At 36.6% G+C, this 19,871-nt stretch overlaps 1 protein-coding gene across 1 annotated transcript; it reads right to left on the minus strand.

Moving 5' to 3' along the window:
- Positions 1–14,284: 14,284 nt before the first annotated feature.
- Positions 14,285–18,109, minus strand: LOC117619939 (glutamate receptor 1.2-like). The gene is made up of 5 exons (XM_034350015.1): positions 17,932–18,109; positions 16,006–17,291; positions 15,593–15,896; positions 15,110–15,486; positions 14,285–14,768 (listed from the first exon to the last, which is right to left on the minus strand). Exons 1-5 carry the CDS (start codon positions 18,074–18,076, stop codon positions 14,397–14,399), a joined length of 2,484 nt encoding a protein of 827 aa, XP_034205906.1. The 5' UTR covers positions 18,077–18,109; the 3' UTR covers positions 14,285–14,396.
- Positions 18,110–19,871: the final 1,762 nt, after the last annotated feature.

Raw genomic sequence — 19,871 nt, forward strand, 5'->3', positions numbered from 1 at the left:
CAAGTAAAAAGGGTAACTACTTCCTCACTTTTACTGTTGCTCTACTAAATTTACCACTCTTAGCTGACTTAATCATCGAAGAGTCTTCGACCGGCACCACACCGGTGTCCGAAGCTTGACGACTGCTTCTCCTACTTTGTCTTCTGCAGGCTCTTCCCTTGCTGAAGGTCCTCACCTTCTCCCCGACTGAAGACCATCCACTTCTCTCTAAGTTGACCTCCCAAAAAGAGCATCAACAAAGTTAAATATTGTCCTGGCAGGGAAACTAGCTAGCACAAATAAAAAGGCTTGAGAAAGAGCACTTACTGTTCGGATACCTTCAAAAGACCGTAACAATCCTCTAAATGGTTGAAATTTGTTGAAAAATATTGGTAGCATGGAAGCGAGACAATCCTCCAAATTGTCCTTCTTGTATGTACACGAGACTTCATTTATTTACTTTGCATATCTTCTTCTTCATAACAAGTTTATCAACTCATGTGCTCTTGCTCTGTTCTTCTTTCTTTTAACAAGCTTATCTTCCTTTTTTTCTTCTTTTTTTCTTTTTAAATATTTAATTTTAAATTTATGGTTAAAAGACACTTTTGGTCCTTGTAGTTTGTTACTTCAACAACTTTTGACCCTATAGTTTCAATTCTGTCAATTTTGACCCTATAGTTTCGTATTTGTAGCACTTCAAGAACAAGTTAGTATTTCTGTCAATTTCTTTGACCGTGCAAGGGGTAATTTTAACTCAAAATCCCTGAGCATAAAAGCTCGTCTCAAACTTCCCTAATTTCATATTAGGGCTTGAAATTGGTTATTTGGGTTTAGGGTTCTTCAAGGGATTAGTGGTTGACTTTCGAGCCCTAATATGAAATGGGGAGAATTTCAGGCAAGTTTTTACTCCCAAGGGTTTTGGGTTAATGAAATTGCCCCTTGCATCATTAAATAAATTGACAAGAATACTAACATGTCTTTGAATTGCTACAAATACGAAACTACAATGACAAAATTGACGGAATTGAAACTGTAGGGTCGAAAGTGATTGAAGTGCCAAAAGTAATTTTTGGACCTTTTTTTATTGCTGCAGACAATGCGTTTACATCAAAACCACAAATGTGCCGATGATGGTCATGAGTGTAAGTCGAACGATGAGTGCATCGATTATCATCCTTATAGAAACAAGCTAAAATGATGGTGTGCTATTGAAGTCTTAAAGAAAGGTTTTTCATCCAGTAGTTCTTCTTAAAGATTTGATTTCTTTTTATCAACTTATCTAGTCTCAACTTATGTACTGTGAACAAAGGGTGGTGTCCTGGTAACTAATTTATCTTAATTTTCAAATTCATAGCTATATGTATGCACTCGTGTTTTTCAAATATTGGAACTTCACCTGTGTTGATCCTTTGTGCTCCACATACCAATCATATTGCAAAAGCCAAATCGAGACAAGGAGCTTGTTGTAGATTCCAATGAGCTTGTAGCTCAAATAGTTAAGACCATTTACCCTTGTCTAAGTTTTAATTTTTCCTCCCCCATTATCGCATGTATTGAAAGAATTTATTATTATTATTGAAAATTAGTCAATTGATGAACTATAAACTAGCGTGGTCTATATGATTTAAAGTTTTATTTCTACAAAGACTAGAAATTGGATGTTAAAAAAATTATCATTAGATTTTTATCTCTATGATGGATGATGAGAGAGATTGGTGATGAACCAACTTGATCATCCTAGAGATGGCAATTCCATTAGATGTCGTTCAATCATATGACTAAATGTGACTAATTCATAGGGGCTGCCACAAATCCCATATGCCCAATTCTGCCTCTTCTTTCTGATGATCTTCTGCTTTGCCTTTCAATGTTTGTTGCATGTTTTTAGTTTTTCTTGGCACTAAGATTTTTTTAATAGACTGATTAATAGAGAGTATATGTGTTAGGCCGACAAGTGACAAGCATGCAATATTCTCAGTGTCCACAGATTCTCTTGGATATATATAGTCCCTTTCTATGGAGAGATTCTTCAAATTATTTTATTTGAGGGATACCTTTTAGGATCTTCTACGGATTTTTTTAAACGATCCAAACGATCTATTTTTTAAGTATACATTTATCATCGTTGAAAAAAAATTAGACAAATCGGAAACCGTTTCGACATCCAATTATGTCTTACAAAATCATTGATCACGATGCTTCAAGAAAGTACTAAAATTTCAGTAGTTTAAAACTAGGTTGGAATTTTAATGGACAGACCATGTGTTTGGTGGATAAACCCCTGATTGATTAGGATAGTTGTACCTTTGGAATTTTTTAAGTATACATTCATAGATCACCGTGAAAAAAATTAGACAAATCGGAAACCATTTTGACATCCAATTATTTCTTACAAAATCATTGATCACGGTGCTCCAAGAAAGCACTAAAATTTCAATAGTTCAAAACTAGGTTGGCATTTTAATGGGCAGACCATGTTTTGTTGGATGCACCCCTGATTGATTAGGATCACTACTACATTTTACAGTTTGTGCGACGAATAAAATTTCCTCGCGCAAAGGACATTTGGTAGCACAAATTTTAGCGCTACAAAAACTTCGTCGCGCAGAGTCTGTCACGGAAAGATCGTGAAGAAAGACTTTGCGTGACCAAGTTATTTCATTGGTCACGAAAAACTAAAAGACGGTTAACCTTCATTGCACCAAAAGTTTAGGGAAGACATAAGTGTTCGGCTCGCAAACCTTTGCGCGACGACAAGTAGTTCGTTGTGATGACACAACGCGACGATGTATATTCGTCGCGCAATTTGTGTCTAAAACATTTGCTCAACGATTCTTGTTGCGTGACGAAACTGTCTTAGTCGCACAATTCGTTTTTGCGAGATGAAACATTTCGTCACGCAAAAAAAAAAAAAATTTTTTTAAAATTTAGATTTACGTTTTTTTCTTTTGTAAAAAGTGGATTGGCGCTACCAAAATATTTTTGTCGTGCATTTTATGTTTTTTTATTTTGTAAAAAATTAAATTAAATGTGGTTCTTTTTTGGTAACAAAATGAAATTGCAATAAAAAATGTAATGAAGAGAAATTTTTTATTATAAAATAATATAAATGTTAGAGAAATGTTTACAATGTAATTATGAAAGTAAAAAACTAATCAAACATCAAAGAATGTTCCAAAATCTACTTGGTCATCCGACAAATGCGGCTCGGAAGTCTGGACATTGTTCGCAAGGGCAGAGGTCTGGTGGCCATGCTTGGGTTGGAGGGGCTCGGAGATTGAAGAGGGAGGAAAATGTGGGATTGGAATGCTGGACCGAGCAAGGGACTCTAGAAGGGAAGACATCTGACCCTGAAGCTCGGTCACCTTTGTTGTCAACGCAGTCACTTGACTGTTTGACTGCGACGATCAATGGGTCTAGGTTCCCGCCGCCTGGCATTCCCAATCCCTCGACAATATGTCCCCGGCCTCCTCCCGAGAGTCTGATCCAAGGTCTCCGTCAGGATCTGAAACCCCGCATCCTGTGGAGGATCCACAGACTCGAGTGAAGTATCGAGAGGAAGTTGGGAGGTGGACTCCTGAAGAACCAACTGGCTCCTCTTCACCGTCGTCGTCTGTTTAACATAACATAAAATATGAATTAAAACATTCATACAATAACCCTAAAACTTGAATGCGTAAGATAATAATTAAAATTAAATAATACTTACATGAAGGGACTAGGCCAACTCATTCCCAGGTCGCACATAAACGTCGCCAAAGACGTCGATCTCTGGGAATTTGGACCCCCCTTGAATTGAACAAGAGAAGAAAAATGTTAGTACGAAAAAAAATTAATATTAATGACATATTAAAAATTGAACATAAACAATTTTATTATTACCCGCCGCTGCGCATGCATCCTATATGAGAAGGCCTAGAACCTGAATGGTGGAGAAGAGTCTTCTTGTTCCTATTGCCCATATTTCCTTTGGCCTTATTCTTTTATACAAAAAATAAACGTATTAGTTGAAATTGGAATGAAATATAAAAATTAAATAAACATTAGTAAGAAACGTGTAATAATTTTGAACTTAATATAAAAAAAATACCACATAATCGGGTGCCTGAAAATGACCGCAAAGCCACACCCAACTATCCTCCCGACCCTCAAGCTCCTTCAGGCAACCCTCCTAAAGAGCGACATGCGGATTATCAAATGCTTGAAAATGGTGGTGCAAGTCGCTCTTCCACTGCTTGTACCTGTCAGCAAAAAGTCTGTTGACGTACGTCATCGAGATCCTCTAAATTGTAGTTCGTCTACAATAAATTAATTATAACATTAAGTAATAGAAGTATATAAAGTTTGAAGGAAAAACAATTAAAAGGTAGGATACATACCGACAACTGTCCGCGCACCTCCGTCCTGATCTCGTCAGGCATGACCAGGGGCGAAGCTGTACTAAGGCCTGGGATGGCCTTGGCCCCTCCAATTTATTTAACCCTTTTGAATGTATATATTGGATGTGGTAACAAATGCAAAGAAAAATTGCTATACTTAAGCCTATGGACCCCTCACCACAAATCAATACTTGTCAAAATTGTATTTTAATATGAATATAATAGTAAAATTATACTACATTTATGGAAAAAAAAAACCCACTCATTTCAATTTAGTACTTTTGTACGCAATAATTTACTCAATAGGCCAAAAAAAATATACAACTAAACTTTTTGTGTTTAACATTTTGGCCCTCTCAAATATAAAATCCTAGCTCCGCTCCTAGGCATGACCTTCCAAGACTTCCATTTGATCGGGCAATGGGTCCGAACGACATGACCAATGTCATGGGCCAATGAGCTATGCAATTTCGCCATCGGTGCAGCCCGATGTCACTCATCGTATCCGATGTTGATACGACTGTTGGTCATCCCGAGTGACCTTCGCCGTCTTTAACTACCGACAAGACCCCCAGGTGTTCTTTTTGGTTGCAAAGAAATATGAAATTAATGTTAAATAACAAATTCAACTATAAAATATTGGTATAAAACAAATGGAGTTCAAGGAAATCTTTACCTGGTTGTGGCCCCGACGCACCAGTAGCGTCTGTCAATGTGGTGTCGGTGGTGTTGGCAGGCCGGTGACGACTCTTGGAGCTAACAGGTTGCGCCACTAATGACGCGGGTGCATGGGACACCCCGGGACCAACTGGCAAGTGGTCCATCAGCGTTGGAGCAGTGACAGCTGACGGCTGAGCCATGGGAGGCGAACTTTGTGTAGTCTTCACCGCCTTACGCCTTCTAATCAGGTTTGACATCGCACAATTGAACAAGCATCCAAAGTTAATCCAATTTACAAACATAAATCCCAACCACTAATAAAACAAAAATATATAAGAATCTTCATTAATTAACAAATATAAAAAAATTATTCCAATTTAGCAAGATATAATCTAAGCATATACAACCTAATAAAAACCCATAATTTATTAATACTAACTAACCCAAATAAAAACCCAACAAATAAATTAGTCAACATATACAAAAACATATAAGAATATTTACTAATTAATTAAAGCATATCTTGCCCTAGGGTTCGTGATTTCAGAGTATCCGGGACTCCGTTCCACGATCCGTTGAATCTTATACGATCCTAGAAATACAAGGTACAACATACGTGACTTTGAGTTCGATCCAACGGTCCAAAATATCAAACCCGAAAATCGCACAATAGGCGAAATCCATTCGAGGCTCAAACGGTATCCAAATTAGAATCCGTACATACCTACGCACTCATGACAACTCGGGGATCGCATCGGGACACAATCCTCTTTTGGTATAGTGCCCACGCGCTGCCACAGGCGCCGGCAGTGCGTAGGTGTCCAAAGCAATAACAATCGCCGAAAAAATCTCAAAATCAAGGGCCAATCTTCCTACCCTAGGTTCAGGACATCGATTAGAGCCAGTTTTGTTCTTGGACATACCCCAAAAAATTGCCGAAAGTGGCCAAAATTTCATCCCGAAATCTGGCCAACATTTGGGTTCAAAATTGAACCACCTAAGCTAGGAATTCATCAAATCCTACCCAACCATCAGCTAAAGCATGTAAAATAGTCAAAAATCCATACATAACTCCACTGAATTGGTGGCCAGAGGTGAGAGATTGAGATGCTTGAATTTGGGGGGAAATCCGGCCTGAAATGTTGAATTTCCGATGGCTGGGGTCATCGACGAGGGTTGCGAAGGATTGGGCTGCGATGGTAGGGTGTGGCTGGACGTTTTGGGTCTGGTCTTGTGGGTGGGCGTGGCCGGTGGGTGTGGTATTGAGGTTTGGGAGGGCACAGTGGGAGGAAGAGTCGCGAGCACATATAGAGAGAGAGAGAGAGAGAGAGAGAGAGAGAGAGAGAGAGGGGTTACCAGAATTAATGCAAATTTTCGCGAACTTGCGTGACGACAAAATAAATTCGTCGCACTGTTTTTATTCAGGGTTTAGGTTTAGAGTTTGTGCGAAGTATGGAACTTGTTTCGTCGCGCAAGTTGGCAAAAATTTTAAAAATGCACTTTTTCTTCTTCTTTTTTTTTCTAGAGAAGTGTTTTCAGGCGAAAATTATCACAACTTGCGTGACGTAGAAGCACAGCTTACGTCGGTTTAGAGTTTGCGCGACGTATGGAACTTGTTTCGTCGCCAAATTTTAAAAAAGGTGCTATTTTATCTTTTTTCAGAGAAATGTTTTCACGCGAAAATTATCGCAACTTGCATGACGTAGAAGTGCAACATATGGAACCTGTTTCGTCGCGCAAGTTCGTGAAATTTTAAAAAAGGGCTTCTTCTTTTTTTTTTCAAGAGAAATGTTTTCATGCGAAAATTATCACAACTTGCGCGACGTAGAAATACTACTTCTGTCCAGCAAAGCCTAAACCCTAAATTATCACACTTTGCACGACGGATAGGAACCTTATGTCGCGCAACGCAGCTCCTTAAAAAGTCGGTAAAAAAAGTTATGAAATTTCTCTATTCCCACAATTTTTTTTATAAACACGTGTTTCTTTCATATGACCCATTGTTATCTAACATTCTGTACTACCTTTTTTGTGTTTCATCATCTCACACACAGCCGACCTCTTGAATTGGTTTATATATATATATATATATTCTGAGGAGTCAAGTAAACGAGAACAGTGATCCCTCGTCAATTTCAACCCTGATGCTGGCCATTAGGCTACCTATGAGACATTTAGCGTTTAAAAATGAAAGGTTTCATGAATTTACATCTCCATTTAGTTTTTACCCTAAACCATCAACCCGCGATATTTTTGTTTTTTTAAAGGTAATAACAAAACATTATACCACCTTATAATCTTGTTTCTTTGATCCATTGATTATCATTAACTTCAATATTCCGAATCATGAATTTACATCTCCATAATTGAAGCTTAACTTCAATATAATTATAAATTCTAAGAATACAAAGCAATAATAAAAACTTAACTTTCTTCTTAGACAAATCAAAACATTCTATGCAATACACTATTGTTTCTTTGATTCAATAATCTCCCATTAATTAAAATATGTGAAATTATGATTTTAGATCTCCGTAATGGATGATTATTTCATGAGTTTATAGCATTTTTCAGTGTATTTTTGTGATTTTTATTTAACTTGTTATGCATTTGTTGAAGATAAAAACAAAAACAAAACAAAACAGGGACACACACACATATATATATAAATACATGTAGATATATACACGTATATTATTATAATATATCCATATACACATATACATATATATTAATACCATAATAATAGCATAGATGTATATATGTAATATATATTATAATACGAATATGTACGTATATATACACATATGTGTATATATATTATACCCATGTATGTGTTATAATATACATATACACACGTATATACACGTATACATTATATATTTATACTATATGTATATATTATAATATAAATATATACACGTATGTACACGTATATTATTATGATTATAACATATCCATATATATTATCTATATATACATGTATTATACCAAAATGTATATTTTATAATATATCGATACACCTATGTACACATATATTATATACATGTATATATGTGTATATATGTATATTATAATATAATATATATATGTATGTATGTATATATGTATACTATATATTATAATTAGTCCTGATCTCTTGGACTACAAGGGTCCAAGAGATTTGTAGTCACTCAACGTTGGATGTAAATTCAACGGTTCACTCACTTTTTCACTCCTTTAAAAAAAAACAATTCAACCATTGGATTAATATCCAACGGTGGGTGACCACAATCTCTTGGACTCCTGTGGTCTAAGAGATTGGGACCGATATTATAATATGTGTGTAACAATGTTTCATTTCTCCAAATAAATATTAAGGTTTGTTTCTCATTTTCATTTTTTTTCTTTTATTTTGCTAAGGAAATGTTAGGGTTTGTTTCTCATTTTCCTTTTTTAAAATTGTTCACCAAAAACAACTTTCAAAAATATTACCAAAAGGGTTTGGATATAACAATTTATTTAACAATGTTTCATTTCTCTTTAGTCCATAAGGTTTGGATATAACAAGTACAAATATTCAAACAAGCATAGTTGCCAAAATCTTTACACTAACATAAGTAAATTACAAAAAATTTCATTTACTATGTTTTACATAGCGAGTCCAAAGAAATTGCATTATTCATCATCTGAACTATAATAACTTTCATTATCGTCACTATCATCACTTTCGGTCTCCCTTATTTTGGAAGATCACCGAGGTCAATTGTAATTGACTGAATTGGTATTTCGATTGAAGACACTCCTTGTATCTGAAATAGTTCTTGTATAACATTTGTATTTTGAAGTGTTTCCGTGTCATTTTCCATCGAATATTCTAAACGTTGGTCAGCAACGTTGTCGACGTCATTGTTAGTTGGCTAGTTCTGGTATAGCATACATGTTCCTCTGATCCATCTTCTGAACAACTTTCCAACCGCTCTTACCTTTAGGATCATCTAAATACACAATTTGTGTTGCCATATTTGCCAAAATATAAGGGTCGTCATCATACCAATTTATGTTAATGTTTACAGATAGTAAGCTATGGTCGATTTTAATACTTCCCTGCCGATTTGGGTTTGTATCAAATTATCGACACTTAAACATGATCACTTGGTATCGGTCTTTGTAAAGCAATTGCACTACAGTTGTGAGTTTGCCATAGAAATCAATGTCCGTAGTTTCGCCATAGAAATCAATGTCCGTACACAACTTGTCATCTCATGCAGTTCCCAAAAACTTAACGCCATTAACATGGCAACTCGTGAACAATTCAGCACGAATCGGGCCGAACGGAAAGTTATATAACTCTTCACTGTCAGTGGGGGAATTCGATGATTTCAACTTATTCACCTAATATTATACAAACACATTCACATGTTAGTTTGAGAAAATTAAATACTACAATATATATGTCAAATACAAAGCATTTATAACTTACATATTCCAAAAACCATTGTCAAAACAATTCACGGTGTTTCTTAGCAACCAAATGTGATGCATGTTCTCACTTCATCATCTCTTCATGCTCATCTAAGTATGCCATTATCTCATCACAATTATTCAGTACGAAACCAATGCCCTACCTCCATGTCATTCCTGGAAAACAACTCTCCTCGTGCAGGATCTCCAAAGGGTCGTGCGCTTTGGGCAAAAATAGAAAGTTTCTTACTTCTCACACCTTCATCATTATTGCGCTGAGGATGATTGAAAGCCATCTGCACATCTTTTAAATACATTCCATAGAAATTAAGCGACTCATATTGAACCCAAGCCTCTATAATTGATCGTTCGAGCTTCACCCTGTTGCGTACAGTTTTTTTCAGCTTTCCAAGAAGCCTGCCAAAAGAAAACAGTACCCTACAAATTAGAAAGCCTGGGATAAGGATGCGTAAACAAATGATGAGGATTATATACTTTTCGATTGGATACATCTAGCGATAGTTGACAGGCCCAGCAAGCAATGCCTCTTCTGGCAAGTGAACCATCACGTGGATCATACTTGTGAAGAAAGCTGGAGGGAATATCATCTCAAACTTGCATAGGACTTGGACAATGTCATGGCGCAACAGATTATGTCTATCTTTCGCAACGTTTTTGCCATCAGTTAGGAAAAAAATCTAGACAACAATATGATTGGTTTCACTACATCTTCCGGCAATAGGTGTCGAATACCCACAGGAAGTAGGCATTGCATAAACACATGGCAGTCATGGCTCTTTAGTAAAGCAAATTTACCCCCGTCAACATTTATAAAACGCATGATATTAGAGGCATACCCATCGAAAAACTTTACAGACGATATAAACTTTAGAAAATCTTTTTTGTCATTCAGTTTCATGGAAAAAAAATGCAAGATCCCTTCTAGCTTTATCAATGTCTATATTCATCCATAAACCCCTTCGTATGCCAATTCTTTCCAAATCAAGACGAGCTTTAATCGTGTCCTTTGTCTTGCCCTCGATATCTAGAATCGTGCCCATCAATGTGTCAAAGACATTTTTCTCAACATGCATAACGTCGATATTGTGCCTCAATTTTAGTTTCGACCAATATGGGAGCTCAAAAAACATAGGCTTGTGCATCTAGTTCAAATGTGTAGAAGGTCTGGTCCGACTAACTATTTTCCTAAAAGGACAAAATCCAAACGGTTAAGCTGTTCCAAGATCTCATCATTGGACCATTCTCTAGGTCTAAGGAGATGCTATGTGTTCCCGTCGAACTCTTTATCCTTTTCTGTCCACTTGTGGTCCCATGGTAATCATCGCCGATGACCAAGGTAACAAACTTTTCCAGCGTGCCAACCAGAAGTTACATCTTCCTTGCATACAGAGCATCCATATATGCCGGAAAATCATTAACAGTCCACATAACTGCTGCTTGCAAAGTGAACATTTTCCTAGAGGATTTATCGTATGTGCGCACACCATTTGTCCATAAATCCTTCAGCTCATCAACCAACGGCCTTAAGTAAACATCGATTGAACTGCCAGGATCCGGTATCAAAACAGTCATCATCATGTATTCTTGTTTCATGCATTTCCAAGCCGGCAAATTATATGGAAATACAAAAATCGGCCAAGTGTCGTGGTATTGGTTTAAAACCCTGTACGGATTGAATCTGTCAGTGGCAAGTCTCAATCTAACATTTCGAGGTTCAGCAGCAAACTTGGGGAATGTTCGATTGAATTCTTTCCATGCCTCCCCATCTGCAGGATGCCACATCACATCGTCATCTGCCCATTTTTCCTTATGCCATCTCATGTCTGTGGCAGTATGCGCCGACATATTCAATCGCTACAGCCTAGGTTTCAGGGGCAGATAACGCATGACTTTTTGTGGGATCTTAGTCATTCTATTCTGAGATGTCGTTTTGAACCTCGACTCATTGCATATAGGGCATGTATCTAATGTTTCATACTGTTTGTAGAATAACATGCAATTGTTTTTGTAAGCGTGAATTTTTTCATAACCCAATCCAAGACCATTCAACACCTTTTGAGCTTGTCTACGGTCTTTCGGCAAACAATTGTCCGTTAGAAGTATTCTCTTGAAAACCCCCAAAAAGTAATCGAAATACAGGTTCAACATATGATACTTTATTTTTCCGTGCATTAGGTCCACAATGGCCGTGAGAACGGAAAACCTCTCGCACGCTGGGTATAACTCTTGGTTTGCATTTTTTAATAGTTATTCATATTGTTCGAACTATGCACTATCCATTATGGTAGGCACGTCATCTTCCCCTTCCTGATTGATGTTGGTCGATGCAAATGGAAAAGCATCATTTATAATATCCATGACTTGTTTATTAGGATCGACAATAGGTTAAACATTGTCCACTCTTGTAGCATTTGAAGACGAAGCATTGTCTAATTGTCCCTCATGAAGGTTCCAAATGCTATATGTCTCAATAATTCTATCCCTTACTAAATGAAATCCAACATTTTCAACTAACTCCCACAACGTGTTGTTACACCTCCTTCAAGGACAACGGATTCTAGTTGCGCCCGGGTTGTGTGTACGTGAAAAAGAATCCTTGATTCCATCCAAGTATTCGTCTGCACATCTCTTCGGGTTCTGTATCCATCTCATGCTTATAATTCCTGGAACCACAATCACAACAACTTCACACAAACTCAATAAAATCCTTCATTCGGGAATGCGTAGTCTTGTCATGTAATTTAGGGCTACATGATATTAGATTTCGATATGGCTAAATTTCGGCAGCATCTCGGTACAGTTCTTGAGGTGTACCATAGGTATAAAATACCTATGTACCACCCGAAGAACGTACAGAGATGACACCAAAATTTCCATAACCGAAACCTAATCCTGTAGCCGTACATTACGTGACATGACTATGCATTCCCAAACTGTCTAAATAAGGGAAAAATTCAAGAATTAATTGGACCGCAGTCATACTTTACGCATCCATGCACGAAATCCAACTAATCTCGAACGAGAAACTAAGTTTTACTAAAAATAAACAAAAAGTACGAAGTTAATTTCAATTAATTTCGTACATCACAACACAGTGTGCTACGTCACATACAATTTAACAACATAATATAAATATAATTTCATATAAAAAAAGATATAAACATAACAAACTAAGTTTAACATAATGTAATTAATTTTATATTTTTAAAATATAAAACGAATAAAATACATTTTGAATCGTTCTCCATCAATCGCTAATTACAAATATCCCTAAAGAGAACGAAATTAATAGCGTTAATATGAATTTACATTAATACTTTTTAACTAACAACAAAAAATACTTACCCAACGAACGTACTGAATTCTCAACAGAAGCAGAGGCAAAGGCAAAGGCAAAGGCAGAGGCAAAGCTTTTTTTTTGAAGTCTGCCTCTGCAATGGCAGAATCCATGTTATATAGAGAAGGATTTTACGTGACGAAGTTATTTTCGTAGCGCAAAGTATCGTCGCACAAAAAAAAAATCGTCGCGCAACAACTCAATTTGGTCGCCCAACATACCGTTTTCGTCGCGCAAGCACATGTTTTCTTCCTAACTTTTGCGCGACGAAACAATGTTTTCGTCCCACAAAATTTCGTCATGCAACTGATCAATCTCGTTGCGCATAGTTGTGTCGGCATCAAACTTTACGCAACGATATAATTTTTCGTTGAGCAAGAAATTGGCACCAAATAAAAAAATCTCACGTTTTCTTACGTGACGACAACCTGTGTCGTCGCGCTAAGTATTCTTTTGCAACCACAATTGTCATCGCGCAAGTATTTGGAGCCAACTAAAATATCTCACATTTTTCGAGGTAACTTTACGCGACGATAACATTTACCATTGCGCTAGGTGTTCTTTAGCGACAACACGTGTCGTTGCGCAGGCTTGTGGCGCCAAATAAAATAAACCCGCGTTTTCCTTCCTAACTTTGCGCGATGATTTAGTGTTAGATCGTGCTAAGGCTTCTTGCGCGATGAAAATGTTCATTATGCAAGTTTTGAACTATAAAATTATTATCTTTGATATTTTGTGCTACGAATGACTCGTTCGTCGCACAAGTATTTATTGGGCGACGAAATTATTATCGTCGTGCAAAATGTCATCGATCAAATAGTAAAATGTAGTAGTGGATAGCTGTACATTTGGAATTTTTTAAGTATACATTCATAGATCATCGTTGCTTCAAGAAATTAGACAAATCGAAAACCGTTTCGACATCCAATTATGTCTTACAAAATCATTGATCATGGTGCTTCAACAAAGTACTAAAATTTCAATAATTTAAAACTAGTTTGGCATTTTAATGGGCAGACCATGTTTTGGTGGATGCACCCCTGATTGATTAGGATAGCTGTACCTTTGGAATTACTATAGTGCCCTTTATATGGAGATCGATAGAGGATGTTCTTCTTGTCCTTTAAAAGGAGCATGACAGATCCTGGTATTATTCATATTGGGAAGACAATAAGCAAATAATGCATGGGGGGTGCTCCAACTTTTAATCATGGGTGATCTTCACCAATCTACATTAGCGCTAGCATAAGTTTTGGATTTAAAGACGATTCCCTTTTTAATTTCGCACCAGTCTCCCGAAATCTCATAGATGACCTAGTACTTGATTGGGTTATGTATAAATCTTTCTCTTATTGCTTTTGATTATTATGTCAATAGTATAGGTTTTGCTTTCAGAAAACAAAAGATTAAAGAAAAAACTGCATGTCGCTTATAAGTGACTTTATCTGTTTGTACAATATATACCTAATAAAACACAACCTTAGCATTGCAAAATCACGATTTCACACAGCTCCCGTACAACCTCAGCGACTACAATGGGGAGCAATATCTAGTTCTACATACCATAATACTTAGCTTCATGCACTATCTGTCGACTGGTTTTCTTCGGTTTCATTGGAAACTTTGCGAGAGAAGAATTTCCTTACACGCTGCAGCTTTTCTCGAACCTGATATCTAAATCTGAATTTCTTCACGGCATACCATTTTTCTTTGAGTGGGAATATTATGAATATGAAAATAGCAAAAGCTGAAGATACCCCAGTAATGAGAAATAAACCACGAAAAGTATGGAAGTTTAGAGTATTGGGATCACTCGTTGTGTTGTCAAACATGAGAATTGTTCTCTTATCAAACCAGACCTTCTCCATCTCCATAAGCTTTCCCTCTTCTCTCATTTGTTCAATTTGCATTGACATATCATGGACCAATTTCGAACCTTTAGGGAAAACCTACGTACACAAAAAAAGATGAACAACGATGTAATCAGCATGCTTACTTTCTGATTTTCTGCTTTTCTCCATATAGTTTTGATTTGCAATGCATATTTGTAATTAAATGGATGGACATAATCATAAAGCTCTTTTCACGTCAATTTTCCATCTAGCCACATTTAACATATTAGATTTTATTTAAGCTTAAGTACATGCACTTAATTGTCAGAATCAGAAATACAAGGATCAAATTGGAAAATCATAAAAAACTACAGAAACTATAAATGTTAATCTTGCTAGTTTCAGAGGAAATACAACTTATTATTAATGCATAACTTAATTTAAGGGAGGTTACTCACAAAGCCAAAACCATTGGTGCTAGATTCGGGTTTAATCATGGAGTAACCAGTAGGATAGTGTGCAAGGAAGATCTTAATGAATGGAACCTCGTCAACGATAGCAGAGACACCACCATGCTTACTTCCGCTTGATAAAGCGAGAGCATATTCTTCAACCGAATTGTAGGGTTTAAGACCTTTGAAATTCAAGTTCTTTACCACTCCCTGGGTGAATGAACCTGATTGGTAACCTATATAGTCCCCTCCTGAGTTTAATCGTATTTGGTTAACTGTCATAATTGATGTCAGAGTTGCTGTGTAACTGGAAGTCAATATAAGCACAGCAAACACCCATATGATCACTACAAACTTGGCCAAGTTGTTTAACAACTTCTCCCCTGCAACAAAAAACAAAGAGATCTTAAAAAATATTGAGTTGGTAACAATTGCTAGCAGGAAAATCTGTACAATAGTGATTGGAAGAAGTGAGATAAGAGTACTTACTATGAGCAAAAACAAGGGTTGAGAAGGAGAACCAGAATATAGTTCCGATTTGTTGCCATCGTGTGCCTTGGAATTCTTCGTTGACAGGACGCTCAATTAACCATACGACGAAACCCGTTAGGATGAAGAAACCCGCACTTGTTATCCAAAGACCTGTTGAGAGAGGTTTCAAGAAAATCCACATGTTGTCCTTCTCATTTGGTACTAGCATGCCCACACCTAAGTCAGTGTATGGTATTGTGAAATCAACATATTGAGACCTGTTCGATGTGATCGTCGTATCTCCCACAACAGCATCATAATTCTAGTGTGTCGTGACAAAGAAACCCAGGAACTAATTAAAAATCTGTATAATAGACTGAGAAGTAATAGAGAAAACAAAAAATTCTTTACTGTTATCTAATCAACCATACCTTGAGGTAGACTTGGTAAACAAGATCATTGTAAGTCCCAGCCATAACTCCATTTTCATTCTCAAATGGAAAAAATTCGTAATGTACTTTATACGGCAGAGCTTTAATTGCAGTTTCGAATACATCTATAGAGAAGCCAGTGACAATTGTTCTATTGGTTTGAGGATCACGCTCCACACCCACAAGTTCCTTGAACCCAGGCCTCACTGGAACACCAATTCTCAGTTTTATTTCACTACTCAATTGCCTCTTGGATCCTCCAGGCCAATTGATTGTTTCCAAATTGTCGGTGAAGAGTAAATTTCTCCTATTATTAAGCGGCATGCATGACTCTTTTGTGGTTTTTTCTTCTTTGCAAGGCCAAAATCCAACCTTTCTCTCCTCTTTACCAACCACATTTACAATCTCAAATCCACCTGAAGTCAGTTTCCCATCTGGATATTGAACTTCACCACTTAAACCTTTAAATCCCGTTTGTAATATTTCTCTAAGCAACACAACTCCATGTTTGGAGAATGATTTAGTATAATTTTTACTCCTTGTCCTTTCAACTGCTTCTGCTAGAACCCAAGTTGCATCGTATGCCCAAATTCCATAAGGACTTAACTCGGTTACCTCCATATTGGGATACTCCATGTAAAATTTCCTCCTCAATCTTGAAGTAAGATTTTGGAGGCCGGTTGATGCCGGAATATGAGACTTCAAACCCAACACTCCTTCCATTGACTCAATCACATTAGGATCAATGGAATGCAAGAAATTCATGCTACTTGATGTCATAAACCAAACGTACCCTTCACTCATCATTCCTAACTTTTTTGCATTTAAGAAAAGACGAGGCACAAGTAAATGTGAAATATGGACGAGAAATACCTTAGTCTTCAATTCCATTAACTTATGGAGTTCTTCAATGATTTGTTCATTTGTTGAGGATGCAGCAATGGAACTTGTATGTACAATACACACATTTGTCTCTTGGAAGGAATTGACCACAGCTGGAATGATGTTTTTCCCATAATCTGTGTTCTCATCATATACAAGAGTAACATCCTTCCATTTGAAAATATCAAAAATGGCGCTGATTGCCATAGCTAGAGAAGTTTGATCCGGTATGATCCCAATACGGAAGGGGTATTTATTGTCGTTGAGAGGAGGAGGACTAGGTTCAGAGAGAGACATCACAGGGACTTTAGCTGCTTCTCCCAAATCTGCCAAAAGGTGTGCTTCCATACTTGTTTGTGCACCAATTAATGCTTCCACTTTGATGTCATTCAAAAGATTAAGAGCTGTATTGGGTAACAAGTAAACCACAACTTTAATAGATATGAATCACAATCGCTTTTCCATATACATTCTGATCTATTAAAACTTTAGATACATTAGTCATATATGATTAAGAATAATCCCAGAGGCACCAACTCTTGTTCAATTAACACTATGATCAGGCCTCTAAAAGTGGTAAAGAAGAAAATTTTGGTGCAAGTTTGTAAATCAAGTGGCCAAGAGCATATACCTCTACATTTAAGGCAAACTTAGTGTAACAATATACTCGGCATTGCCTTATTTCTTGAAATAAATAAAGTTTGGAATGGGCGTACATATATATAAATAAATAAGATACTTCCACATAAGCTGGCACACAAAAGTTCAGGAAAAATTTGATGACTAAAATTTATCAGACTATCGCTTTCCATGGAATTCTAATCTACCAAAAAAAAAAACGTACTATATTGAATTAATTTGAACCACCAGAGTTGTTAAAGAATAAATACTTGAACCAAAAAGTCCTACAGAAACAAGCCAATGTAACCAAAAATAAATAATAAATAAAATCCAATTAAGAAAGCAAATTAGATATATATATATATATATATATATATATATATATATATATATATATGAGACTTGTTATAAAGAATGGCTCACCAGCTGATAGAGCATGTAGAGGTTCTCCTTTGGAATCCCTGCTGTGGAGAACTACTCTTGTGCTGTAGTTTTTGTGCAGCTGGTAGAAGTCAGAGACGGCGGCCGAAATGCAGCTCAGAACAATCCTTCCCTCCCTTGATTTCATATCAAGAATCACTCCCACATGAATCTCTTCCACAACAAGGGGACTATCATAACGCATTTTTTCAATTTCAGCAGACAAACAACTGATAAGAACACAGAAGGTAAAAAGTGAGAGGACGGCATGTTTCTTCCCTGGATCAAAAAAATCCATATGTATATGACCAGCTTAATATAATGTGCTTCTCCTTGGTTGGTTGGCAATGTCACCTCTGCATCGTCTTGCTTAATAAATATATGTGCCTCAGAATACCCACGACGTAACTAAAGAAATGCAAGGAAGCAAGGTCAGAAGGTTGACCAAGCAAGTTTATGTAAATATAATATGATAAGGGGACCAAGTCATGACAGACTTTGCAAGCATTTTCAGCTGGCATCCATGCAAATGCAATGATTGATATCGAAAGTGAAATTTATAGTCAGCCCAAAAGTGAAATTTTGCAAGTATGTACGTAGGGAAAACAGTAGAGTGAGCCTCCAAATTACCATATTCATCTCTGACCGAAACTATATTACCATATTTGTGAAGTCGAAGTTGTATAACTTGCGTTATTGTATTGAAACGCGTTTTGAAGCCAAATTTTGAATTATTGTTGTTTCCTTGGTAAAGTAGGACTACGGTTAAGTGTAGCCTAAACTACTTGTCAGCTTGTAATTAGTAGGTTATTTTGAGTGTTAGACACCTTTGGTTATAGCAATCAAAAGAGACGAGCAAGAATTCTATAGTGAGGGCGTTATATATGGCCTTTAGGTGGTGTCCTATTTCTTAATCGTTGGATCAAATTGATTAGCCTAATCTAATGGTTAAGAGATAGGACATCACCTAAGAGCCATATATAAGCCTCTCACTATAAAATAACTCAAGAGACGAGAGAGATTGATGAGCAGGCCCAACCCACAGGTTATGCTGGTTGGGTGATGGCACATGGCCCCCCACAATTAGGGGCCTCCTAAAATTTTTAAGCCCACTTATTTGAAAAGAAAAAAACACAAAAGAGACCCTTAACTTATCTAGACTTCGTTCTTTAAAAAAAAAATGGGCCTTTGGATAAAAGAAAACAAAAAAATGAGCCTCTTTGTTTTCAATTGCCTAACCCAATCTGTGAATTGATTTTTTTTTAATTGCCTTTTGTTTTTAACGTGTTTTGCTTTTCTAAAGATCTCTTCCTTATTGCATAAAAATTGCAAATTAAAAATAATAAAAAAGTGTTCTTCGTTAGTCTTTCGAACTTCCCTTTGCAATTCGACCAAGGCATAGTGTGATTTTGCTATCTAAGTGTTCACTCGTTTTGATTTTAATCCTATGATGGTAGGGTGAAGTTTCCTATTGGCTTGACAATCATTAGTGATCAACAAGTCAACTTTCTTTTGTGCATGAGAGTGCCACTGCTAGCAATTTGAAACCCTAGCAAACTTCTAAAAAATAGATAACTTGCGCCCCAAGTTACTGATTCTTAAACAAACAATTGTAAATTTGGGTGAGAAATATCTCCCAAGTAAGTTCTTTTCTTGCCTCAGACTAGTGAGGACTTCAAAAAATTTCATAGTACAAAATTGTTAGTTTTGGCCAGAATACATATAAAAAGAAGAGAAATTGTTTTTAGGCACAACTGCCTATTACAAGACTCAAAAAGCAAAATATCAACTCCAAAAAAGACAACAGAATGTTGGACTTCGATTTATGCATGGGTATCTACTTCTGAACTGGGCTGGATTGGATGTGTCTATGCTGAATTGGATTGTCAACACCTTCAACTGATGAGTTTCAGCTAGAAATCAATACCAACATTTGAGTTTGG

This window comes from Prunus dulcis, chromosome 2 (assembly GCF_902201215.1).
Source record: "Prunus dulcis chromosome 2, ALMONDv2, whole genome shotgun sequence".
Classification (NCBI taxonomy): Eukaryota; Viridiplantae; Streptophyta; class Magnoliopsida; order Rosales; family Rosaceae; genus Prunus; species Prunus dulcis.